The 27,053-nt window shown below is 49.6% G+C and overlaps 1 protein-coding gene across 3 annotated transcripts in view; it reads right to left on the reverse strand.

The window, feature by feature from the left end:
• Positions 1-5,554: 5,554 nt before the first annotated feature.
• Positions 5,555-27,053, reverse strand: part of LOC144486467 (X-ray repair cross-complementing protein 6-like) — a 70,358-nt gene continuing 48,859 nt past the window's right edge. For 2 of the 3 annotated variants that reach the window (XM_078204504.1, XM_078204506.1), the window contains exons 9-14: positions 24,680-24,848; positions 20,416-20,562; positions 16,548-16,709; positions 13,084-13,213; positions 12,608-12,708; positions 5,555-6,920 (exon numbers count right to left, since the gene is read on the reverse strand). In XM_078204504.1, coding sequence (XP_078060630.1) covers positions 6,718-6,920; positions 12,608-12,708; positions 13,084-13,213; positions 16,548-16,709; positions 20,416-20,562; positions 24,680-24,848 — 912 coding nt within the window. In that variant the 3' untranslated portion in view covers positions 5,555-6,717. The remainder of the gene's footprint in view (positions 6,921-12,607; positions 12,709-13,083; positions 13,214-16,547; positions 16,710-20,415; positions 20,563-24,679; positions 24,849-27,053) is intronic. The other variant, XM_078204505.1, reaches the window with a different exon arrangement.

The following is a 27,053-nucleotide window of genomic DNA, read 5'->3' on the forward strand; positions in this document are numbered from 1 at the left end:
CCCCCTCTCTAGTCGGGCTATCTACATACTGTTCCAAAGAACCTTCCAGTACGCATTTTACAAATTCCTCCCCGTCCGGTCCCCCAGCTCTAAGCACTTTCCAGTCTGTGCCAGGGAAATTAAAGTCCCCCACTACAACAACTCTATGTTTTCTGCACCTATCCAGAATCTCCTGACATATCCTTTCCTCCACTTCCCGTGGGCTGTTGGGTGGTCTGTAGTACACCCCCAGCATAGTGACTGCACCCTTCCTGTTTCTGAGTTCCACCCACAGCGACTCAGTACATGACTCCTCTAAGTTGTCTACCCTCTGCACCGCGGTAATATGCTCCTTAACTAATATCGCTACTCCCCCACCTTTTTTAGCCCCTCCTCTGTCTCGCCTAAAACACTGATACCCCGGAATATTCAGCTGCCAGTCCTGTCCTTCTTTTAACCAAGTTTCCGTCACCGCAACCACATCCAAATTCCGCACAAGCATTAAGGCCCTAAGTTCGTCTGTTTTACCCGTTACACTCCTCGCATTGAAGCAGATGCACTCCAGACCTCCAGGCCCAGTCAGGTCCTCCTCCTCCAGAGTGCTCCTCTTCTTAGCTAGCCTTGCCCTGGCCCCCAGCTCGACCCCAGCCTCAGTATTTACTGACCTCCTGTTTTGTTCCCCACCCCCCTGCCACACTAGTTTAAATCCTGCCGAAACACTCTCGCAAAACTCCCAGCCAGGATATTTGCTCCCTTCCAGTTAAGGTGTAACCCATCCTTTCTGTACAGTTGCCATCCTGACTTGAAGATTTCCCAGTTATCTATGAATTTAAAACCCTCCCTCTTGCACCAGTCCTTTAGCCACGCGTTCAACTGTAGAATCTCCCTGTTCCGAGCCTCACTTGCACTAGGCACCGGGAGCAGTCCAGAGATTGCTACACTGGAGGTCTTACTTTTTAGCCTAGCACCCAACTCCCTGAATTTCTCTCGTATGACCCCCCTGCTCTTCCTACCTACATCATTTCCCCCAATGTGTACAATCACATCCGTTTGACTACCTTCCTTTTTAAATATGCTTCCTACCCTCTCGGAGACATCCAGTACCCCGGCACCAGGGAGGCAGACTACCATCCTGGATTCTCGTTCAGTCCCACAGAAGCGCCTGTCCGTGTCTCTAACTATTGCGTCCCCCACAACTATCGCTCTCCTAAACCCCTTCTTTCCCTTCCGGACCCCTGAGCCTGTCCCCGTGGAGGCGATCTGGTCCTCGTGGCTTACCCCTGGAGGGTCATCCCCCTCCACAGAATCCAAAACAATATACCTATTGTGGAGGGGGACAACCACAGGGGATCCCTCCACAGACTGCTCACTCCCTTCCCTTCTCCCATCTGTTGCCCATCCCTTTCTCTTATGGGAGACTGCCACTGGGGTGCTTTCTGGCACATCACCCTTCTGACTATTACCCCTCCTAACCGTGACCCACGTGTCTTCCTTCCGAGACCCTGGTGTCACTACCTGACTATAACTTTTATCTATGACTCTCTCATTTTCCCTAACTAAACTGAGTTCATCGAGCCTCAGCTCCAGCTCCCTTACACGATCCTTCAGGAGATGCAGTTCCACACATCTGGCACAGATATGGACTTCCGGGAGGCAAGTTGTCTCCAGGAACTCCCACATCCCACACCGAATGCAGTATACTGGCCTCCCACTCATACCAGCCATGTCCTTTTTAGTTTTGGGGATAAAACAAAAAGGGGGTGTAACCGAAGAAAAACAAACAAACAACCTTCCTCGCCGAAGCCCTGTGAGCCAAAGCCCTTTTAGCTCTCACTCTGTCCCCTGCTCACTCCACTGCCCGCTAACGACGCTGCCCGCTCAAAGGTGCGGCCTACTTTTAAACCCTCCAAAATCTTCCCAGGCTGCTGCTGGGCCTATTTCCTGTTTAGAAAAAAAAACCTCCGATTTTTTTCACTAATTGAACTGAAAAATAATTAAATAAATTAATTACTCTACTGCAGCTCGAGCAGCACTCCCACAGTGAGACACCAACTGTCACACTCTACTGCAGCCCGAGCAGCACTCCCACAGTGAGACACCAACTGTCACTCTCTACTGCAGCCCGAGCAGCACTCCCACAGTGAGACACCAACTGTCACTCTCCACTGCAGCCCGAGCAGCACTCCCACAGTGAGACACCAACTGTCACACTCTACTGCAGCCCGAGCAGCACTCCCACAGTGAGACACCAACTGTCACTCTCCACTGCAGCCCGAGCAGCACTCCCTCACTGAGACACCAACTGTCACTCTCCACTGCAGCCCGAGCAGCACTCCCTCACTGAGACACCAACTGTCACTCTCCACTGCAGCCCGAGCAACACTCCCTCACTGAGACACCAACTGTCACTCTCCACTGCAGCCCGAGCAGCACTCCCTCACTGAGACACCAACAGTATGCTTTGTCTGTATAGCGTGCAAAAAACAATACTTTTCACTCTATACTAATAATGTGACAATAATAAATTAAATCAAAATCAGCTAGGATAACAGCAGATACCCGGGAACATCACCACCTGCAAGTTCCCCTTCAAACCACACACCATCCAAACTTGCACTCTATCACCATTCCTTAACTGTCATTGGGTCAAACCCTGAAACTCCCTCCCTAACAGCACTTTAGGTGTACCTACATTACAGGGACTGCAGCGATTCAAGAAGGCAGCTCACCACCACCTTCTCAAGGGCAACTAGGGATGGGCAATAAATGCTAGTCTAGCCAGCGACACCCACATCCCATCAATAAATAAAAATGAATATGGTCGTTATTTTGTGCACAGATGTATCAGTGACCAATCGGTTTTATTTTGGAGTCGGCAGAGGGCGGACTGTTGGGTAGGACACTGAGAATATCACGCCTGACAATTAATTATGCGTTGTCAGAGAGCACGTCTGTATAAGTTTAAACACTGTGGTCCAAGCTCGGGGGCGGGGGCGGAATGGCCTCCCTCAGCACTGTTGGGATTCTACGACTCCATGAAAAGCAGTCCAGGTTTTTGTGTGTGCTGTTGTCCAAAGCTAAAACAGGGGCACATAAACCTGTGTCAATTACTGCCCATCTTATTTAACATCCTTGATGCTTAATAAATCTCCATTTTTCTACAATTTGTCCCCTGCTGTTAACATCTTTGTCGCACTCAAAGTTCCTTACAGCAGTGGGTATGAATCATAGAAACCCTACAATGCAGAAGGAGGCCATTTGGCCCATTGAGTCAACCACAATCCCATCCAGGCCCTATCCCCGTAACCCCATGTATTTACCCTAGCCAATCCCCCTTAACTAAGGGACAATTTAGCATGGCCAATCCACCTAACCCGCAGACCTTTGGACTGTGGGAGGAAATCCACGCAGACATGGTGAGAATGTGCAAACTCCACACAGTAACCCTGGCTGGGAATTGAACCCGGGTCCCTGGCGCTGTGGGGCAGCAGTGCCAACCAGTGTGCCACTGGGTGACTGTGTTTGAATCATAGATCTCGATACTGCCCTGAAACCAGACAATGGTCAGAATTGATGTTCCATTGGGGGAATGGCACCATTGACAATGCAGCATCCGCCTGGTATCGCCCTGCAGTGCCAGCCTAATGTGCCCAAACCCTGGAGCAGGGTTCTGTCAGCAGACTCCAGTCCCAAAGTGAGAGTGCGATAAATTAATACTGGCTGAGCCTGGAGAGAATCACCCCCTCCCTCAGATATGCCTGATAAATGCCAGGATGGCACAGTGGTTGGCACTGCTGCCTCACAACGCCAGGGACCTGAGTTTGATTCCTGGCTTGGGTCATTGTCTGTGTGGAGTTTGCACATTCTCCCCGTGTCTGCGTGGGCTTCCTCCGGGTGCTCCGGTTTCCTCCCACACTCCAAAGATGTATGGGGTAGGTGGATTGGCCGTGCTAAATTGCCCCTTAGTGTCAGGGGGACTAGCAGGGTAAATATGTGGGGTTATGGTGATAGGACCTGGGTGGGATTGTTGTCGGTGCAGACTCGATGGGCCGAATGGCCTCCTTCTGCACTGTAGGGATTCTATGATTCTCATGATAATGGAGCTTCACAGCTCCAGGGTCCCGGGTTCGATTCCCGGCTCGGGTCACTGTCTGTGTGGAGTTTGCACATTCTCCTCGTGTCTGCGTGGGTTTCCTCCGGGTGCTCCGGTTTCCTCCCACAGTCCAAAGATGTGCGGGTTAGGTTGATTGGCCAGGTTAAAAATTGCCCCTTAGAGTCCTGGGATGCGTAGGTTAGAGGGATTAGCAGGTAAATATGTGGGGGTAGGGCCTGGGTGGGATTGTGGTCGGTGCAGACTCGATGGGCCGAATGGCCTCCTTCTGCACTGTAGGGTTTCTATGATTCAGAATCACACTGGGCGGAGTTTGCCCCTCACTGTCGTGACACTGAATCCAGCTGCCGCTGGGTAATCCCAATTTCCCAACAATAGCCGTATCAGAAAAACAGAAACAGATTCTCAAATATTTTACTTCAACAAAACAGTGAATTATTTTAACTTCTCGATATTATGAAGTCCTGACCCGTACACAACCGCTTCTTTAAACAGTTATCTTAGAAACATATAAATGGAAGATTTCCTCCTGGGAGCCATACTCGTTGCTCGGGTATAATCACCAGCGGCTGCATGTCTTGTCCTCAATATAGGAGGTGAATATCATTACTATGGAACTAGAAGGAGGAAGCTGCAGGGGTGCTGCGAGGGAGCTGCAGTGGTGCTGCGAGGGAGCTGCAGTGGTGCCGCGAGGGAGCGGCAGGGATGCCGTGAGGGAGCTGCAGGGGTGCTGTGAGGGAGCTGCAGTGGTGCTGCGAGGGAGCTGCAGGCGGTGCTGCGAGGAAGCTGCAGGCGGTGCTGTGAGGGAGCTGCAGTGGTGCTGCGAGGGAGCTGCAGGCGGTGCTGCGAGGAAGCTGCAGTGGTGCTGCGAGGGAGCTGCAGGCGGTGCTGCGAGGAAGCTGCAGGCGGTGCTGTGAGGGAGCTGCAGGGATGCTGTGAGGGAGCTGCAGGGGTGCTGCGAGGGAGCTGCAGTGGTGCTGCGAGGGAGCTGCAGGGGTGCTGCGAGGGAGCTGCAGGGGTGCTGCGAGGGAGCTGCAGGGGTGCTGCGAGGGAGTTGCAGTGATGCTGTGAAGCAGCTGCGATGGGGCTCTGAGAGTGATGCTGTGGAACTCAAGGCAACTATGATGGAGCTCTGAGGAAGCTACAAAAAGATGTTTAGAGTCTGGTTCAATTAAACACTGAGTGAGCAATGGTGGTGGTCTGGAGATGGTGATGTGGAATCTCAGGACTCTGAGGTCCGAGAGAGGAAGTAAATAAGAAAGGGTGGGATTTTACAGACTCACTCGTCCTGAAACCGTAAAATCCCACCCGAGGTCAACGCACCTTTTCGCGTTCCGCCCCTCGCCCGCTCCGATTCCCGTGCCGGGCGGAACGGGAAAATTCTGGCCATAGAGTTTCGAGAAGAAAAACACACAGGAGCGGCAACAAAACAGGCAGGAAGTACCCAAAAAAAATCATCCCCAGTAAACTCTTTAATCTTGTCACTTATATTAAAATACAGACAGCCAAAATCAGGATTGCAGGTTGGTTAGCGTGCGAGGGAAATGCGAGAAGAGATGGTTTGTATTTAATTTGAACTTTTCACCTCAGAGCAACCCTAACTGCCTTCACCCAGAACAGGCTCGAGGGGCTGAATGGCCTGCCTCTGTTTCCAGCGAGAGATTACTGATCTGATACGGTAACTGTTCCCATCAAAGCGAGGTCCCAAAACCTCGTTATTACTTTGTACCGTTGTTAAAAGAAATCATAGAATCCCTTCAGGGCAGAAAGAGGCCATTCGGCCCATCGAGTCTGCACTGACTACAATCCCACCCAAGCCCTATCCCCGTTACCCCACATATTTACCCTGCTAATCCCCCTGACACTAAGGCGCTATTTAGTATGGCCAATCCACCCAGCCCGCACATGGATCTTGCATGTTTAGGTTAACCTTTGCAGCTCCGTGCTGCCTATTTCTCTCTCCACTCACTAGAACTACAAGTGTAAAGAGCGCAGCCAAGGGTCAGTATACTACCCTTGGGCGGTGCCAGCTGGTTGTTAACGGGTACCTTTCTGCCATAACCAAGTCCGGGGCTTCCTCACCAACCCCCCGGTAAAAATAACAGGGAGGAAAATAATATTCAGACATGGCAGTGACTTTCCCAGGACTGGGTTTTGTTGGAGGTGAGTAGGTTACAGGTGGCCTGTAAAACACAAAGTATAAAATAAACTTGTGACAAATTCAACAGGTACAAAAATATCCCGGGGGCAGATTTCTGAGTTCCTTGTCAGCGAGGTGGCCTGTATATCCTGGAGGCCTCGGAAGGAGAGTCTGGGCTCTCCTCATTACGCAGATGGTCGGAATCACGGAGTCAGAGCAAGTCCTGGTTCTGTTATATTTGGATCAGAGCTGATTTGGATACTGGCTGCTCGCTGCGGTGGGGCGGGGGGGGGGGGGGTTGGGGGCGGGGGCGGTTGGGGGGGGGGCGGTCACAGTTTGAAGGTTCCTGTGATGTTTTGATTCATTTGGGAAGGCCAGTTGGGTCTTTTCCCCAGCTAAACCCGACAGTCTCCGCTGCTCGTACACGACCCGCAGCCCCCGCCCTCCCCCCGCTCCCCCCCAGGCCATGGCCTGAATTCCACCGCGGTCAGTTCTCAGCGAAGTGACCGGTGATGGCGTCGATCAGCTCCTGCTTCTTGCTGCCCCTCAGCCCGTACTGTTTACAGACCTCCTTGAGCACCGGCACGGTCAGCTTGCCCAGCGTCCCGCTCCGCAGGTACTGCCTGACCTCCTCCTTCCCCAGCGACACCTCCACGTTTGGCTTCTTCTCGGCTCCCCCGGCTGCGTCGCCTGATCACAGAGAACAGCAGTTCATTCTTCAGACAGTCACCGTGACAAATCTCCGAAGTACCGAAGACAAACAATGGCCCCACTCTTGAATATTCGGCTAATAAGAAACAGCACCGTGCAATTCCACTTCAGTTAATTATGGCTCGGGTCACTGTCTGTGTGGAGTCTGCATGTTCTCCCCGTGTCTGCGTGGGTTTCCTCCGGGTGCTCCGGTTTCCTCCCACAGTCCGAAAGACATGCTGGTTAGGATGCATTGGCCGTGCTAAATTCTCCCTCAGTGTACCTGAACAGGCGCCGGAGTGTGGCAACTAGGGGAATTTCACAGTAACTTCATTGCAGTGTCAATGTAAGTCTTACTTGCGACACTAATAAATAAACTTTACTTTTAAATTTACTTTACACCTGTTCATTGTTTATAATTTGGAATTACATTTGGAATATTGTGTGCAGTTCTGGTCACCTCACTATAAGAAGGATGTGGAAGCGCTGGAAAGAGTGCAGAGGAGATTTACCAGGATGCTGCCTGGTTTGGAGGGTAGGTCTTATGAGGAAAGGTTGAGGGAGCTAGGGCTGTTCTCTCTGGAGCGGAGGAGGCTGAGGGGAGACTTAATAGAGGTTTATAAAATGATGAAGGGGATAGATAGAGTGAACGTTCAAAGACTATTTCCTCGGGTGGATGGAGCTATTATAAGGGGGCATAACTATAGGGTTCATGGTGGGAGATATAGGAAGGATGTCTGAGGTAGGTTCTTTACTCAGAGAGTGGTTGGGGTGTGGAATGGACTGCCTGCAGTGATAGTGGGGTCAGACACTTTAGGAACATTTCAGCGGTTATTGGATAGGCACATGGAGCACACCAGGATGATCGGGAGTGGGATAGCTTGATCTTGGTTTCAGATAAAGCTCGGCACAACATCGTGGGCCGAAGGGCCTGTTCTGTGCTGTACTGTTCTATGTTCTATAAGGGACAGTAAAACAATAATCATTCTGGAGGAGCGGGCATCGCTAGCATTTATTGCCCTTCTTTAGTTGCCATGAATAGGGCAGTTTTGTGTGGGACTTGCCAAGTTAATTCAGAGAACGTTCAGCTGTCAGCCTCATTGGGACTGGAATCACCAGGAGGACAGGCTGGTAAAGACAGCAAGTTTAAAGTTTATTTATTAGTCACAAGTGGGCTTACATTAACATTGCAATGAAGTTACTGTGAAAATCCCCCAGTCACCACACTCTGGCGCCTGTTCGGGTAACACTGAGGGAGAATTTAGCACGGCCAATGCACCCTAACCAGCACGTCTTTTGGGATGGTGGGAGGAAACCGGAGCACCCGGAGGAAACCCACACAGACACGGGGAGAAACGTGCAGACTCTGCACAGAGAGTGACCCAAGTCGGGAATCGAACCTGGGTCCCTGGCGCTGTGAGGCAGCAGTGCTAACCACTGTGCCGCCGTGCCACCCCCTTCCATAATAGACATGAGCTCGGTCGTTGGATTTTTCTGACAATCTGACAGGTTTTGGGGTCACCTTTATCGGGAGCTACTTGATATTGATCAAGTTTTTAAAAAACAAACACTCGCTTAGAATTCTCAGACAGTCATGGTGGGCATTTGAACCCACATTTTCCCTCTGGATTTGAATACCGCTGCAAAAACAGAGGCGTGCTGTCAAAGCTTTTCATCTTGCACTCATCAGGACAGACACAAGAATGCCAAATTTCAAAGGGAGTAACAATTTATACTCCACGAAAAAAAGGGTGCAGATTGGTCAGCATATCGATTTTGATTGGTTGAGGTATTGCCATGGTGGGTGCGCCAGGGAACTATTGACCCCCCCTCCCCATGCTTCCATTTAATTAAAAAAGGCAGTGCCTGGACATGTTCCTTTTGCCTGTAGAGGACAGGTCCCTCCATATGAATACACGTAATTTCTAGCAGGCGTAAATGGGCCACATTGCGAGCCCGACTGATAATCTTTAATTGCTGCTCTTTGAAATTTGATATTCTTGCATCTGTCCTGTATAATAAAACAGCTATTTGTTCCCTGGATTATCTACAGTGGTCCACCCCAGAACCCTGAGGCCGAAAGCAGTCAACAGAATTGTTTGGAAACTCTGAGGAGCAAGTTGGGTACCTACCAGCCACCAGAACAAGGAGCTGAACCTCCACAGTTGTGTGATGTTAAATAAAGGTTGGAAGGTTGCTTTGCCAAAAATCAATGGGCAGGATCCCCATAAAACCTTTCCTCAGGAAATAACTAACAGGGAGGAACGATAAAGTGAATTCTGGAGGGCTGTGGCATACCTCACGGGCTGGTTTCTACAGAAGTGAATGCACCTTCAATATTCTTGCCACGTAAAGGGGAATTCTTGGGCAGGGAGCACAAAGATGAACTGAGTTCACAGGCATGAGGAATGATAAACTGCGGTGTTGAGTTAATAGTGCTTGCTTTGTTTAACTCTAAAATACAATAAAGTTTGTTTTTATTTGAAAAAGTTGAAATCTAGTGACGTAGTTCTGTCAGGTAATTATGGTCAGTTAATTCTCTATAAATGTTCCTAACAGGGTTGTAATAAATTACAGCGGCCACTACACTTCACTGACTGTAGTGTTTTACAATGTCCTGAGGAAAGGCACTAAAGAAACGCAATTCTTTGTTTCTTTTGGCGACCAGCTGGTTCAGTTCTGAGAGAATTGAGCAGAGATTTCCGTGTCTGTGTGGCTCACTTGTATCCCACGCGGCGCATTTACTGACACAACATTTAATTTGCTCCCCTTGCCGCAGTACTCACTGAGCTTCCTCTTCTGTTGGCTCTTTTCACCTAGGTTATAGCCCGGGGGATAAACCAACTCCAGGCCCCTATTACGCTCCTCTATCAAAGTCATTTATTTGCACCTCTCCAGCTTCCTCTCTCCCCCCCAGCTTCTCACCCCACGTTCACTCCAGCCCCCCCCCCCCCCTCCCCACCCACCGCCACGGCTCTCCCTCTCCAACCCCCCTTCTCCACCTCTCTACCTTTCCTCCTCCCCCCCAGCACCCATCTCCCCTCTGGCTCCCCTTCTCCCCCCGGTTCCCCCTCTCTGCCCCCCAGCTCCCCCTCTCTGCCCCCCAGCTCTCCCTCTCTGCCCCCCAGCTCCCCCTCTCTGCCCCCCAGCTCCCCCTCTCTGCCCCCCAGCTCCCCTTCTCTGCCCCCCAGCTCCCCCTCTCTGCCCCCCAGCTCCCCCTCTCTGCCCCCCAGCTCCCCCTCTCTGCCCCCCAGCTCCCCATCTCTGCCCCCCAGCTCCCCCTCTCTGCCCCCCAGCTCCCCTCTCTGCCCCCCAGCTCCCCCTCTCTGCCCCCCCAGCTCAGAATCACAGAATCCTCTTCGGCCCACCAAATCTGCACTGATGCATGAAATGCCCTGACCTGCCCACCTAATCCCATTTACCAGCACTTGGCCCATAGCCCTGAATGTTATGACGTGCCAAGTACTCATCCAGGTACTTTTTAAAGGATGTGAGGCATCCCGCCTCCACCACCCCCCCAGGCAGCGCATTCCAGACCCTCACCACCCTCTGGGGAAAAAACCTTTTCCTCAAATCCCCCCTAAACCTCCCACCCCTCACTTTTAACTTGTGTCCCCTCGTAACTGACCCTTCAACTCAGGGCAACAGCTGCTCCCTATCCACCCTGTCCATGTCCCTCATAATCTTGAACACCTCAATCAGGTCGCCCCTCAGTCTTCTCCGCTCCAGAGAAAACAACGCAAGCCAATCCAACCTCTCTTCATAACTTAAACACTCCGTCCCAGGCAGCATCCTGGTGAATCTCCTCTGCACCCCCTCCAGTGCGATCACATCCTTCCTATAATGTGGTGACCAGAACTGCACACAGTGCTCCAGCTGTGACCTCACCAAAGTTCTATACAACTCCATCATGACCTCTCTGCTTTGTAATCTATACCCCGATTGATAAAGGCGAGTGTGCCATATGCCTTTTTCACCACCCTATTAACCTGCCTTTCCGCCTTCAGAGATCTATGGACAAACACGCCAAGGTCCCTTTGTTCTTCGGAACTTCCCAGTGTCAGACCTTTCACAGTATACTTCCACCCTCTCCCCACCCCCAATTCTCCCTCCCCCCAAGCTCCCCCTCTCTCCCCCAGCTCCCCCTTTCTCCCCCCAGCTCCCCCTCTCCCCCCATCTCCCCCTCTCTCCCCCCAGCTCCCCTCTCTCCCCCCAGCTCCCCCCCCAGCTCCCCTCTTCCCCCAGCTCCCCCTCTTTCCCTTCTCTCCCCCCCAGCTCCCCCTCGCCCCCCAGCTCCCCCTCTCTCCCCCCCAGCTCCCCCTCTCCCCCCAGCTCCCCCCAGCTCCCCTCTCTCCCCCCCAGCTCCCCCTCTCCCCCCAGCTCCTCTCTCTCCCCTCAGCTCCCCTCTCTCCCCCCCAGCTCCCCTCTCTCCCCCGCAGCTCCCCCTCAGCTCCCCCTCTTCCCCCCCAGCTCCCCCTCGTCCCCCCCAGCTCCCCCTCTTCCCCCCCAGCTTCCCCTCAGCCGCAGCTCCCTCTCTCTCCCCAGCTCCCCCTCAGCTCCCCTACTCCCCCCAGCTGCCCTTCTCCAACACCCCCAGCTCCCCCTCCCCGCCAGCTCTCCCTTTCCCCGCCAGCTCCCCCTCCCTCCCGCCAGCTGCCCCTCCCTCCCCCCAGCTCCCCCTCTCTCCCCACTATCTGCTCCTTTCCCCAGCTCTGTCCCCTCTCCCCCCAGCTCTGCCCCCCCTCCCCTGAGCTCTGTCCCCTCTCCCCCCTGCTCTGCCTCCTCTTCCCCTGAGCTCTGCACCCCTCCCATCCCACCCCGTCCGAGCTCGCTCTTATTAACAGTGGAGGAATAATACATTAGCTGGTCTTTTTCCTTCAGCAAGTTTATTCTACATACAGCTCAGTACAGATACAAGCTCCTCTGATTCCCCCACAGTATCTGTTCCCCCTGTGTCCATTTATACTCTTTCAGAGGTTGAGTCAATAACCATCGCCTGTCTTTAATAAGGCAATTACTGTAATTGCCACAGTATGCATTTGCTGATACACTGACTCTCCTCTCTGCATCCCCCAGCTCCCCCACCCTAACCCCCCCCCACTTTGCCATATTTCTCCCCTCTTCATGCCCCCAGCAACCCCTCTCTGCCCCCCAGGGGGCATTACAACTGGATTCAACAATTACCCAATATTCATACCTGCCCCGGGGCCCTGAATCCAATGGGAAATATTCCCGATATACTGCTCTGTTACAGACTACGTGTGAAAGCTGGGCTTTTTTAGTCTTTACAATCACTATCTTTTCATAATCACTATCATTCCTTATCATAATCAAGGACCCCACACACCTCGGACATTCTCTCTTCCACCTTCTTCTGTCGGGGAAAAGGTCTGAGGTCACGTACCAACCGACTCAAGAACAGCTTCTTCCCTGCTGCTGTCAGACTTTTGAACGGACCGACCTCGCATTAAGTTGATCTTTCTCGACACCCGAGCTATGACTGTAACACTACATTCTGCACTCTCTCCTTTCCTTCTCTATGAACGGTATGCCTTGTCTGTATAGTGCGCAAGAAACAATACTTTTCACTGTATGTTAATACATGTGACAATAATAAATCAAATCAAATCAAATTAATTCCTTTTGCTGCTGGGCAGTGGGTACGAGCTGTACAGCAGGATACTCACGTGTCAAATCTTCAACTTCTTCCGGTTCCTTCAAATCGAGGGCCAGTGCCTCCAGATTACGGAAATGCCGCTGAAGAATCGGATTCTCAAAGCTCTCAGGCCTAATCCAGAGGGATAGAAATGGTCACCATTTTATTTTAAGGAGAATTTGCAGAAATTTCCTGTTCATCTGCACTGGGGAAATCATAGAAATCCTACAGTGCAGGAGGAGGCCATTCAGCCCATCGAGTCTGCACCGACAACAATCCCACCCCAGGTCCTATCCCCGTAACCCAATGTATTTACCCCGCTAGTCCCTCTAATCTACACATCTGGGTCACTGAGGGGCAATTTAGCACGGCCAATCCTGCACACCTTTCAGACTGTGGGAGGAACCCGGAGGAAACCCATGCAGACACGGGGAGAACGTGCAGACTCTCCGCACAGACAGTGATCCTCTAATGGCGCAGAAAGTATCGCTGGAACCTCCGACTGACCTGTATTTAAACCGGAGCTTCTGCACCACTGATTTCATCTTCTCGATCTGATCCTCGCTGGCCACTCGCTTCTCCGTAAAGCCGATCTTCCTGACATCGTCGGCGTAAGGCAAATAAATCAGGTGGAATCCTGATGGGAAAACGACGGAAAGGTTTTGTTTGTACCAGGAATCGGTGAGCATTTCACACGTCCACTCTGCCCGACTCAGGAGTTGCGTTTGATGGGATGACCTGGGATGAACATTCGCGTTTTTGCAGAAATCAGGTCAAAGCTACGACTAGTAAAGTTTTAAAGTTTCAAAGTTTATTTTATTAGTGTCACAAGTAGGTTTACATTAACACTGCAATGAAGTTACTGTGTAAATCCCCGAGTCGCCACACTCCTGTTCGGGTACACTGAGGGAGAATTTAGCACGGCCAATCCACCCTAACCCACACGTCTTTCAGACTGTGGGAGGAAACCGGAGCACCCGGAGGAAACCCACGCAGACACGGGGAGAACGTGCAGACTCCACACAGACAGTGACCCAAGCTGGGAATTGACCCAGGTCCCTGGGTGCGTGTGTGAGTGGGGATTGCAGCTCCGTGGGGTGGATTCTTTGTGTAATTTAATGCTTTTCAGACGTGACAGAAAACTGCGGTCCCCACATCCCACGGAGGTGGATGTTAACGACCCTGTTTTGAAGAGCAGCAGGGGAGTTTTCCTTGGTGTCTCGGCCAGTATTCATCCCTCAATCAACATCGCTTAAAAAACTCTGCCTATCGTCAGGTTACTGTTCCCAGGGAGGAAACCACAAGTGAAGACCCACGTCTAAAATCACTGCACTGCCAATGTAATGCAGGGCTACAGCGATGGTAAATGATTCATTGAATGACACTGCATAGAATCCATTCAGCCCATCATAAGACCATAAGACCATAAGACATAGGAGCGGAAGTAAGGCCATTCGGCCCATCGAGTCCACTCCATTTACCCGCTCTCTCCCCATAGCCCTTAATTCCTCGAGAAATCAAGAATTTATCAATTTCTGTCTTGAAGACGCTCAACGTCTCGGCCTCCACAGCCCTCTGTGGCAATGAATTCCACAGACCCACCACTCTCTGGCTGAAGAAATTTCTCCTCATCTCTGTTCTAAAGTGACTCCCTTTTATTCTAAGGCTGTGCCCCCGCGTCCTAGTCTCCCCTGTTAATGGAAACAACTTCCCTACGTCCATCCTATCTAAGCCGTTCATTATCTTGTAAGTTTCTATCAGATCTCCCCTCAACCTCCTAAACTCCAATGAATATAATCCCACGATCCTCAGACGTTCATCGTATGTCAGGCCTACCATTCCTGGGATCATCCGTGTGAATCTCCGCTGGACCCGCTCCAGTGCCAGTATGTCCTTCCTGAGGTGTGGGGCCCAAAATTGCTCACAGTACTCCAAATGGGGCCTAACCAGTGCTTTATAAAGCCTCAGAAGTACATCCCTGCTTTTGTATTCCAAGCCTCTTGAGATAAATGACAACATTACATTTGCTTTCTTAATTACGGACTCAACCTGCAAGTTTACCTTTAGAGAATCCTGGACTAGGACTCCCAAGTCCCTTTGCACTTTAGCATTATGAATTTTGTCACCGTTTAGAAAATAGTCCATGCCTCTATTCTTTTTTCCAAAGTGCACGACCTCGCACTTGCCCACGTTGAATTTCATCAGCCACTTCTTGGACCACTCTCCTAAACTGTCTAAATCTTTCTGCAGCCTCCCCACCTCCTCAATACTACCTGCCCCTCCACCTATCTTTGTATCATCGGCAAACTTGGCCAGAATGCCCCCAGTCCCGTCATCTAGATCGTTAATATATAATGGCTATACTGGCTCTTTGAAAGAGCTTATCCAATGCGTCTCAAGAGCCTTCTCTTTCCCCCAGCCCTGCAATCTTTTCTCCTTTATAGATTGGATCAATTTCCTCTCAGCAGTTATTATGTAATCTTCAATTTTCATCCACCCACTGTAACATGTATCCGCTGTAACTCTGAACTATAGAAATCTGAAGTTAGTTCATCTGAGTCCAAGCCCAGGCTGTGGTGCTATCTTTCTCTTATGTTGATCTTTCTCTACACCCGAGCTGTGACTGTAACACTACATTCTGCACTCTCTCCTTTCCTTCTCTATGAACGGTATGTTTTGTCTGCATAGCACGCAAGAAACAATACTTTTTACTGTATACTAATAAACATGACAATAATAAATCAAATCAAATATCTGGTTTCAGTTCCTCTCTGCATTGGAGCTGCACACAATCAGCCAGGCTCCACTGTGTGCATATATGTGTGTGTACGTGCGGTGCGCGCGTGTACGTGTGGTGTGCGTGCGTACGTGTGGTGTGCGCGTGTACGTGCGGTGCGCGCGTGTACGTGTGGTGCGCGCGCGTACGTGCGGTGCGCGCGCATACATGCGGTGTGCGCGCGTACGTGTGGTGTGCGCGTGTACGTGCGGTGCGGGCGCGTACGTGCGTTGAGCGCGCGTACGTGCGGTGCGCGCGCGTACGTGTGGTGCGCGCGTACGTGTGGTGCGTGCGTGTACGTGTGGTGCGTGCGTGTACGTGTAGTGCGTGCGTACGTGTGGTGCGTGCGTACGTGTGGTGCGTGCGTGTACGTGTGGTGCGTGCGTACGTGTGGTGCGTGCGTCTACGTGTGTACATGTGGTGCGTGCATGTACATGTGGTGTCTGTGCACATGTGGTGCGTGTGTGTACCTGAGATGTGTGTAAATGTGTGCTATGTGTGTACGTGTGCTATGTGTGTACGTGTGGTGTGTGTACGTGTGGTGTGTGTGCACATGTGGTGTGTGTATACACGTGGTATGTGGTGTGTGTGTGTGTGTGTGTGTGTGGGGAAGGTGAGTGGGGGTAGGATAGGCAACAGCTACGATGCCCTCCATAGACAAATAGTGTGTGAATAATTATCATATGTGGCCACGCAGAACAAAGGACAATACAGCACGGGAACAGGCCCTTCAGCCCTCCAAGCCCGTGCCGCTCCCTGGTCCAAACTAGACCATTCTTTTGTATCCCTCCATTCCCACTCCGTTCATCTGGCTATCTAGATAAGTCTTAAACGTTCCCAGTGTGTCCGCCTCCACCACCTTGCCTGGCAGCGCATTCCAGGCCCCCACCACCCTCTGTGTAAAATATGTCCTTCTGACATCTGTGTTAAACCTCCCCCCCTTCACCTTGAAACTATGACCCCTCGTGAACGTCACCACCGACCTGGGGAAAAGCTTCCCACCGTTCACCCTATCTATGCCTTTCATAATTTTATACACCTCTATTAAGTCTCCCCTCATCCTCCGTCTTTCCAGGCAGAAAAGGTGCCGGAGATTCTGTGGCACTGGTGTGACCATAACTCAGTCAGAAAGGAGAGACAAATCAAGTGTACTCACCCAGTCAGTGAGCAATCCGAGAGAGACAGTGTCACTGACCTGGAGGGATGGTCTGCACTTTCTGATCATCCAGCGCCTCCTCCTGTGGGACCAACGCCACAAATCGGGGTGCGGTGTTCCTCCGGGGAGTGTAGCGGCAAACAGCATACACGTCCTTCTCCAGGCACTTGGTGAGCAGTGCGCTGAATAAAGTGGTGCTTCCTGTTGGGAATGTGAAACATAAACACAGCTCAGAACAATAAGCACCTGGCACCAGGGCTGGCCCAAAGGCTGCTGGAAAGGACCAGGGGGGCTGACCTCTCTGAGCTGCTTAGCAAGTGGTGACGATAAAGTCAAATTGTTACTTCATCCCCTATAACACGATAGAATTCTTCATCAAGGTGGACAGTGAGGGAGTTGATTTTGAGACTAGGGTCCTGAATCTTAATAAAGGAAACTACGATGAATATGAGGCACAAGTTGGCTTTGATAGATTGGGAAATGTTATTTAAGGGGACGATGGTGGATCGGCAACGGCAAACATTCAAAGAATGATTATTTAATCCAGTCTGGCACAAAAATAAAACTGGAAAGGTGGCCAAACCAAGGCTTACAAGGGAAATTAGAGATAGTTAAAGGTCCAAGGGAGAGGCATACAAATGATCCAGAAAAACTATAGACCTGAGGATTGGGACAGTTTATAATTCAGCAAAGGGACTAATTAATAAGGGGAAAATGGAGTACGAGAGTAAGCTTGCGGGGAACATAAACTTTGACCGTAAAAGTTTCGAAACATAGAATCCCTACAGTACAGAAAGAGGCCATTCGGCCCATCGAGTCTGCACCGACCACAATCCCACCCAGGCCCTACCCCCATATCCCTACATATATACCCACTAATCCCTCTAACCGACACATCTCACGACACTAAGGGGCAATTTTTAGCATGGCCAATCAACCTAACCCGCACATCTTTGGACTGTGGGAGGAAACCGGAGCACCCGGAGGAAACCCACGCAGACACGAGGAGAATGTGCAGACTCCACACAGACAGTGACCCAAGCCGGGAATCAAATCCAGGCCCCTGGAGCTGTGAAGCAGCAGTGTTAACCACTGTGCTACCGTGCCATCCAACTTCTATTAGGTGTGTGAGGTGAAAAAGATTGTTAACGGCAAACTAGGTCCTTTACAGTCAGAAACAGGGGAATTTATAATGGGGAACAAAGAAATGGCTGACCAGCTAAATACATACTCTGGTTCTGTCTTCACAAAGGAGGACACAAATAACGTACCAGAAAAGTTGGGGAACACAGGGTCCAGGGAGAGGGAGGAACTGAAGGAAATTAATATTAGTAGAGAAATGGTGTTGGGGAAATTGAGATTGAAGGCTGATAAATCCCCAGGGCCCGATAATCTACACCCCGGAGTACTTAAGGAAATGGTCTGAGAAATAGTGGGTATATTGGTATTCATCTTCCAAGGTTCTATAGCCTTTGGGACAGTTCCTATGGATTGGAGGGTAGCTAATGTAACCCCACTATTTAAAAAGGGAGGCAGAGAGAGAACAGGGAATTATAGACTAGTCGGCCTGACGTCAGTCGTGGGGGAGGATTTAATAGCAGAGCACTTGGTAAACAGCGGCTGGACAGGACAGAGTCAGATGGATTTACACGAGGGGAATCATGCTTGACAAATCTACTGGAATTCTTCAAGGATGTAACTAGTAGAGTTGATGAGGGGCAGCCAGTGGATGTGGTTTATTTGGACTTTCAGATAAGGTCCCACATAAGAGATCAGTGTGTAAAATTAAAGTGCATGGGATTGGGTAGTGTATTGAGATGGATAGAAAACTGGTTGGCAGGCAGGAAACAAAGAGTAGGAAATAAACAAGGTCTTTTTCCAAATGGCAGGCAGTGATTAGTGGGGTACCGCTGGGATCAGTGCTGGGGCCCCAGCTATTCACTACATATAAATTAATGATTTAGACAAGAGAACAAAATGTAATATCTCCAAATCTGCAGATCTAAAAAGGAAAGATAGGAAAGGTAGGATTCGAGAGCCGTGGATAACCAGGGAAATTGAGGATCTGATTAAAATGAAAAGGGAGGCGTACGTTAAGTCCAGGCAACTGAAAACAGATGGAGCTCTGGAGGAATACAGAGAGAGTAGGAAAGAACTCAAACGGGGAGTTAGAAGGGCAAAAAGAGGTCACGAGATGTTCTTGGCAGGCAGGATTAAGGAGAATCCTAAGGCATTCTATTCATACGTTAGGAACAAAAGAGTTGTCAGGGAGAAAATCGGACCACTCAGGGACAAAGGAGGGGAATTATGCTTAGAACCCAAGGGAATAGGGGAGATCCTAAATGAATACTTTGCATCGGTATTCACGAAGGAGAGGGGCGTGTTAACCGGGAGTGTCTCGGAGGGAGGTGTTGACCCGTTAGAGAAAATCTCCATTACAAGAGAGGAAGTGTTAGGTTTTTTAGGGAACATTAAAACTGACAAAGCCCCAGGGCCTGATGGCATCTATCCTCGACTGCTCAGGGAGACGAGAGATGAAATTGCTGGGCCTCTGATGGAAATCTTTGTCGCTTCTTTGGACACGGGTGAGGTCCCTGAGGATTGGAGGATAGTGAATGTGGTCCCGTTGTTTAAGAAGGGTAGCAGGGATAACCCAGGAAATTATAGGCCGGTGAGCTTGACGTCCGTGGTAGGGAAGTTGTTGGAGAGGATTCTTAGAGACAGGATGTATGTGCATTTAGAACGGAACAATCTCATTCGTGACAGACAGCATGGTTTTGTAAGAGGGAGGTCGTGCCTTACAAATTTGGTGGAGTTTTTTGAGGAAGTGACAAAAACGGTTGATGAAGGAAGGGCCGTGGATGTCGTCTATATGGATTTCAGTAAGGCATTTGACAAAGTCCCACATGGCAGGTTGGTTAAGAAGGTTAAGGCTCATGGGATACAAGGAGAAGTGGCTAGATGGGTGGAGAACTGGCTTGGCCATAGGAGACAGAGGGTAGTGGTCGAAGGGTCTTTTTCTGGCTGGAGGTCTGTGACCAGTGGTGTTCCGCAGGGCTCTGTACTGGGACCTCTGCTATTTGTGATATATATAAATGATTTGGAAGAAGGTGTAACTGGTGTAATCAGCAGGTTTGCGGATGACACGAAGATGGCTGGACTTGCGGATAGCGAAGAGCATTGTCGGGCAATACAGCAGGATATAGATAGGCTGGAAAATTGGGCGGAGAGGTGGCAGATGGAGTTTAATCCGGATGAATGCGAAGTGATGCATTTTGGAAGAAATAATGTAGGGAGGAGTTATACAATAAATGGCAGAGTCATCAGGAGTATAGAAACACAGAGGGACCTAGGTGTGCAAGTCCACAAATCCTTGAAGGTAGCAACACAGGTGGAGAAGGTGGTGAAGAAGGCATATGGTATGCTTGCCTTCATAGGACGGGGTAGAGAGTCTAAAAGCTGGAGTCTGATGATGCAGCTGTATAGAACGCTGGTTAGGCCACATTTGGAGTACTGCGTCCAGTTCTGGTCGCCGCACTACCAGAAGGACGTGGAGGCGTTAGAGAGAGTGCAGAGAAGGTTTACCAGGATGTTGCCTGGTATGGAGGGTCTTAGCTATGAGGAGAGATTGGGTAGACTGGGGTTGTACTCCTTGGAAAGACGGAGAATGAGGGGAGACCTAATAGAGGTGTACAAGATTATGAAGGGTATAGATAGGGTGAACAGTGGGAAGCTTTTTCCCAGGTCGGAGGTGACGATCACAAGGGGTCACGGGCTCAAGCTGAGAGGGGCGAAGTATAACTCGGATATCAGAGGGACGTTTTTTACACAGAGGGTGGTGGGGGCCTGGAATGCGCTGCCAAGTAGGGTGGTGGAGGCAGGCACGCTGACATCGTTTAAGACTTACCTGGATAGTCACATGAGCAGCCTGGGAATGGAGGGATACAAACGATTGGTCTAGTTGGACCAAGGAGCGGCGCAGGCTTGGAGGGCCGAAGGGCCTGTTTCCTGTGCTGTACTGTTCTTTGTTCATTATGACACAAAGCTGGGTGAGCTGTGAGGAAGATGGAGAGATGCTTCAGTGTGATGTCAACAAGTTGAGTGAGTGGGCAAATGAACAGCAGATGCAGTATGATTTGGAGAAATGTGAGGTTACAAAGAACAAAGAACAATACAGCACAGGAACAGGCCCTTCGGCCCTCCAAGCCCGTGCCGCTCCCTGGTCCAAACTAGACCATTCTTTTGTATCCCTCCATTCCCACTCCGTTCATATGGCTGTCTAGATAAGTCTTAAACGTTCCCAGTGTGTCCGCCTCCACCACCTTGCCTGGCAGCGCATTCCAGGCCCCCACCACCCTCTGTGTAAAATATGTCCGTCTGATATCCGTGTTAAACCTCCCCCCCTTCACCTTGAACCTATGACCCCTCGTGAACGTCACCACCGACCTGGGGAAAAGCTTCCCACCGTTCACCCTATCTATGCCTTTCATAATTTTATACACCTCTATTAAGTCTCCCCTCATCCTCCGTCTTTCCAGGGAGAACAACCCCAGTTTACCCAATCTCTCCTCATAACTAAGCCCCTCCATACCAGGTAACATCCTGGTAAACCTCCTCTGTACTCTCTCCAAAGCCTCCATGTCCTTCTGGTAGTGTGGCGACCAGAACTGGACGCAGTATTCCAGATGCGGTCGAACCAACGTTCTATACATCTGCAACATCAGACCCCAACTTTTATACTCTGTGCCCCGTCCTATAAAGGCAAGCATGCCATGTGCCTTCTTCACCACCTTCTCCACCTGTGACGTCACTTTCAAGGATCTGTGGACTTGCACACCCAGGTCCCTCTGCGTATCTACACCCTTTATGGTTCTGCCATTTATCATATAGCTCCTCCCTACATTATTTCTACCAAAATGCATCACTTCGCATTCATCAGGATTGAACTCCATCTGCCATTTCTTTGCCCAAATTTCCAGCCTATCTATATCCATCTGTAGCTTCTGACAATGCTCCTCACTATCTGCAAGTCCTGCCAATTTTGTGTCGTCCGCAAACTTACTGATCACCCCAGTTACACCTTCTTCCAGATCGTTTATATAAATCACAAACAGCAGAGGTCCCAATACAGAGCCCTGCGGAACACCACTAGTCACAGGCCTCCAGCCGGAAAAAGACCCTTCCACTACCACCCTCTGTCTTCTGTGACCAAGCCAGTTCTCCAGCCATCTCGCCACCTCCCGCTTTATCCCATGAGATCCAACCTTTTTCACCAGCCTACCATGAGGGACTTTGTCAAACGCTTTACTAAAGTCCATATAGACGACATCCACTGCCCTTCCCTCGTCAACCATTTTGGTCACTTCTTCAAAAAACTCCACCAGGTTAGTGAGGCATGACCTCCCTCTCACAAAACCATGCTGACTATCGTTAATGAGTTTATTCCTTTCTAAATGCGCATACATCCTATCTCTAAGAATCTTCTCCAACAACTTCCCCACCACGGACGTCAAGCTCACCGGCCTATAATTACCCGGGTAATCCTTCCTACCCTTCTTAAATAACGGGACCACATTAGCTATCCTCCAATCCTCTGGGACCTCACCTGCGTCCAGTGACGAGACAAAGATTTGCGTCAGAGGCCCAGCGATTTCATCTCTCGTCTCCCTGAGCAGCCTTGGATAGATTCCATCAGGCCCTGGGGATTTGTCAGTCTTTAAATTCTCTAACAAACCTAACACTTCCTCCTTTGTAATGGAGATTTTCTCCAACGGTTCAACACTCCCCTCCGAGACACTCCCAGTCAACACATCCCTCTCCTTTGTGAATACTGATGCAAAGTATTCATTTAGGATCTCCCCTACTTCTTTGGGTTCCAAGCATAATTCCCCACTTTTGTCCCTGAGAGGTCCGATTTTTTCCCTGACAACACTTTGGTTATCCACTTTGGTAGCAAAAACGGAAGGCAGATTACTATCTGAAAGGCCATAAATTAGGAAAAAGGAATGTGAAATGAGACCTGGGTGTCCTCATGCACCAGTCGCTGAAGTTAAGCATTCAGGTGCAGCAGGCGGTGAAAAAGGCAAATGGAATGTTGGCCTTCATAGCGAGAGGATTTGAGTACGGGGCAGGGGTGTCTGGTTGCATATATATGGGGCCTTGGTGGGACCACACCTGGAATATTGTGTGCAGCTTTTGTCTCCTTATCTGAGGAAGGACGTTCTTGCTGTAGAGCGGAGGTTTACCAGGCTGATTCCTTGGATGGCGGGACTGACTCCCAAGGTGAGATTGAGTCGGTTAGGATTATATTCACCAGAGTTCAGAAGAATGAGGCGGGGGGAATCTCATAGAAACCCGTGTCTACGTGGGTTTCCTCCGGGTGCTCCGGTTTCCTCCCATAATCTGAAAGACGTGCTGGTTAGGTGCATTGGCCATGCTAAATTCTCCCTCGGTGTACCCAAACAGGCGCCAGGGTGTGGCAACTCAGGGATTTTCACAGTAACTTCATTGCAGTGTTAATGTAATTGTGACACAAATAAATAAACTTGAAATTCTAACAAGACGAGACAATGTAAATGCAGGAAGGATGTTCCCCAATGGCGGGGGGGTTGGGGCGGCGTACAGAACCAGGGATCACAATTTAAGAATACAGGCTAAACCATTTAGGACAGAGATGAGGAAAAATGTCTTCACCCAGAGAGTGGTGAATGTGTGGAATTTGCTACCACAGAAAGTAATTGAGGCCAAAATATTGAATGTATTCAAGAAGCAGTTAGATATAGCACTTGGTTGGGGCGAAGAGGATCAAAAGATATGGGGGAGAAGATGGGAACAGAATATCGAGTTGGATGATCAGCCATGATCATAATGAATGATGGAGCAGACTCGAAGGGCTGAATGGCCTCCTCCTGCTCCTATTTTCTATGTTTCTAACCAGGGTAATAGGATTCAGCACCTGACTCCTCGATTCAAAATGTGAGAAATCTTTGGCGTGATCTATGATCCAGAGCAGTGGAGAGAACACATTAACGCCATTCAGTATGTAACCGCATGCTGTAATGAGAGGAAGTGGACCAGGTACAATGAGCTCAAATTCATCTTCTCATCTCTTAAGATATAATAATGCTCAGGTAGCATCAAACAATCAGTGATACAGCTCCCAAGGATAGGGGTATACTCTTCAGGGTATTCTAGGCTAGTGGTATTCTATACAGGGTATTTTGGGGTAGTGGTATTCTCTACAGGGTATTCTAGGGTAGAGGTATTCTATTCAGGGTATTCTAGGGCAGGGGCATTCTATACAGGGTATTCTAGGGTAGCGGTATTCTATACCGGGTATTCTAGACGGGGTATTCAAGGGTAGAGGTATTCTCTACGGGGTATTCTAGGGTAGAGGTATTCTATATGGGGTATTTAAGGATAGAGGTATTTTATATGGGGTATTCTAGGGTAGAGGTATTCTCTACGAGGTATTCTGGGGTAGAGGGATTCTATTCAGGGTATTTAGGATAGAGGTATTCTATACATGGTATTCTAGGATAGAGGTATTCTATTCAGGGTATTTTAGGATAGAAGTATTCTATACGGGATATTCTAGGGTAGAGGTATTCTATACGGGGTATTCTAGGATAGAGGGATTCTATACGGGGTATTCTAGGATAGAGGGATTCTATATGGGGTAGTCTAGGGTAGAGGTATTCTACATGGGGTATTCCAGGATAGAGATATTCTAGACAAGGTATTTAGGGTAGAGGGATTCTAGACAGGGTATTCTAGGAGAGAGGGATTCGAGAGTAGGGGTATTCTCTACAGGGTATTTTAGGATAGTGGTATTCTATACAGGGTATTCTAGGGTAGAGGGATTCTAGAGGAGGGGTATTCTATCTGATAACATATTTGCATCTGCTCTATATTACATTGTAAATATATAAAATGTCACTCTCTCTCTCTCCAGTAGGATTCCTTCATGCTGGAACATTAGCTCCTAACGTTTTAACACTTCTCGCTGCCACTGCAGGGTTTCCCATCATTATCTGCATGAATCTGTCTTGTGAACCATCAGCTAACTGAGGAGAAGGGGGATGAAGTTTGGACCCTGTGCTCTATAAATACCCTGGGTAGAGCCATGCCCACTTGGCCAAAGGGCAGCAGTAACAGCGGCTGAGGGTTACCTGTTATCAGCATCTCATCTGGGTAAATGAACTGTGGGGGTCTGATGTGGTGGTGCTTCTTTAAGAGTGACAATGGCTTGAAACCAATGAGAACCAAGCCTGGGCCATCAAATCTCTTCAATTCCTCGGTTTCCTCTTTCTCCAGAACAATCTGCCTCTGTCCATAAACCTGGGAACCAAAAAGAACAAGAACAGGCTTAAATTATATGAAAGAGCAACATCTTTCGAGGTACTCACCCGCTGACCCTCCCAAAGCCTGTCCACCATCTACAAGGCACAAGTCAGGAGTGATAGAGTACTCTCCACTTGCAGCTCCAGCAACACTCATGAAGCTTGACACCATCCAGGACAAAACAGCCCGCTTGACTGGCACTCCTTCTACAAGCATTCACTTCCTCCACCACGGACACATTGGCTGCCGTGTGTACCATCGATAAGATGCACTGCAGGAACTGACCAAGGTTCCTTCAATAGCTCCTTCCAAACCCACAACTACTTCCATCTAGAAGGGCCAGGGCAGCAGGTACCTGGGAACACCATCACCGACAAGTTCCCCTCCAAGCCACTCACTATCCTGACTTGGAAATATATTGGCTGTTCCTTCACGGTCGCTGGGTCAAAATCCCTGAACTCCCTCCCTAACAGCACAGTGGGTGTACCTACACCACATGCACTGTAGCGTTTCAAGAAGGAAGCTCACCACCACCTTCTCAAGGGCAACTCGGGATGGGCAATCATAGAATCCCTGCAGTGCAGAAGGAGACCATTCAGTCCATTGAGTTTGTACCGACCACAATCCCACCCAGCCCCTATCCCTGTAGTCCCATGTATCTATCCTGATAGTGCCCCTGACACTAAGGAGCAATTTATCATGGCCAATCAACCTAACCCGCACATCTTTGGAGTGTGGGAGGAAACCGGAGCACCCGGAGGAAACCCACGCAGACACGGGGAGAACGTGCAGATTCCACACAGACAGTGACCCAAGCCGGGAATCGAACTCACGTCCCTGGCGCTGTGAGGCACCAGTGCTAACCGCCGTGCCGCCCTAACGGTCCTCTTCTGGATTAGGTCACACTGTGTGTTATGAGCGATCACCGTCATGAGTAACACAGCCTCTGTGTTATTTTGTTAAAGAACACAGAGGCTCAAGCACGCTCTGTTCATTAGGCTGGACATATTTTGTGGAATAATCCATCAATATAGATGGTCATGTAACCACATCAAGCAGATAAACTCAATGAAGTGAAAGCAAAATACTATGGACGCTGGAAATCTGAAATAAAAACAGAGAATGCTGGAAAAGCTCAGCAGGTGCACGGAGAGAGAAGCAGAGTTAACATTTCGGGTCCGTATGCCTCTTCTTCAAAGAGCTAATCCAGTGAAGGTCTGACTGAAAAATGGAAAGTTAATCTCGGTATAAAAAGAGCAAAGGGATGGAAGACTCTTCCCACTGGCTGTCTGGATTACGATGGTACAAAATATTCAGGACATTGGAAGAAGGGTGATGCGTATCCCAGAAACGGGACAGCACGGTGACACAGTGGTTAGCACTGCTGCTTCACAGCGCCAGGGACGCGAGTTCGATTCCCGGCTTGGGTCACTGTCTGTGTGGAGTCTCTGCACGTTCTCCCCCGTGTCTGCGTGGGTTTCCTCCGGGCCTTCCAGTTTCCTTCCACAGTCCGAAAGACGTGCTGGTTAGGGTGCATTGGCCGTGCTAAATTCTCCCTCAGTGTTACCCGAACAGGCGCCGGAGTGTGGCGACTAGGGGATTTTCACAGTAACTTCACTGCAGTGTTAATGTAAGCCTTACTTGTGACACTAATAAATAAACTTTTAACTTTAAACAGGTAATCAGTTACAGACAGAGCACAAAATAAAAATGATACCTCGTACTGATCCTTATTTTAAAATAAAAAAGCAAGTTACAGGGAGGGAATCAATTTGTGAAAGGGATGAAGAGAGTCAAATGTAAGTAGAAAGATTCCTACATTACAGCAGTGGCTAAACTTCGAAACCAATGCTGAACAAGGAGACAGGTTGTCGAAGTATTTTGTCTTGCACTCATCAGGACAAACCCCAGAAGGTCAAATTTCAAACAATTGTGACAATTTATACCACAGGAGAAAAGGGTGTTGATTGGTTGACAAGTCGACTCTGATTGGCCGAGGTCTTGCCATGGAGAAAGCAATGAGGAGTTATAGGCTTATCAAGCTGTCAGATAATTCAAAACAGGTGCAAGGCTTGGGCATATTCCTTTTGTCTGCAGGAAAGTTCAGAAGTACTTCATTGGCTGTGAAGTGCTTTGGGCCATCTTGAAGTTGTGGAAGGCGCTATTTTAATTAATACAAGTTCTTTTTTTCTTTATTTACTC

The sequence above is a fragment of the Mustelus asterias genome, unplaced genomic scaffold, assembly GCF_964213995.1.
Source record: "Mustelus asterias unplaced genomic scaffold, sMusAst1.hap1.1 HAP1_SCAFFOLD_350, whole genome shotgun sequence".
Taxonomy (NCBI): Eukaryota; Metazoa; Chordata; class Chondrichthyes; order Carcharhiniformes; family Triakidae; genus Mustelus; species Mustelus asterias.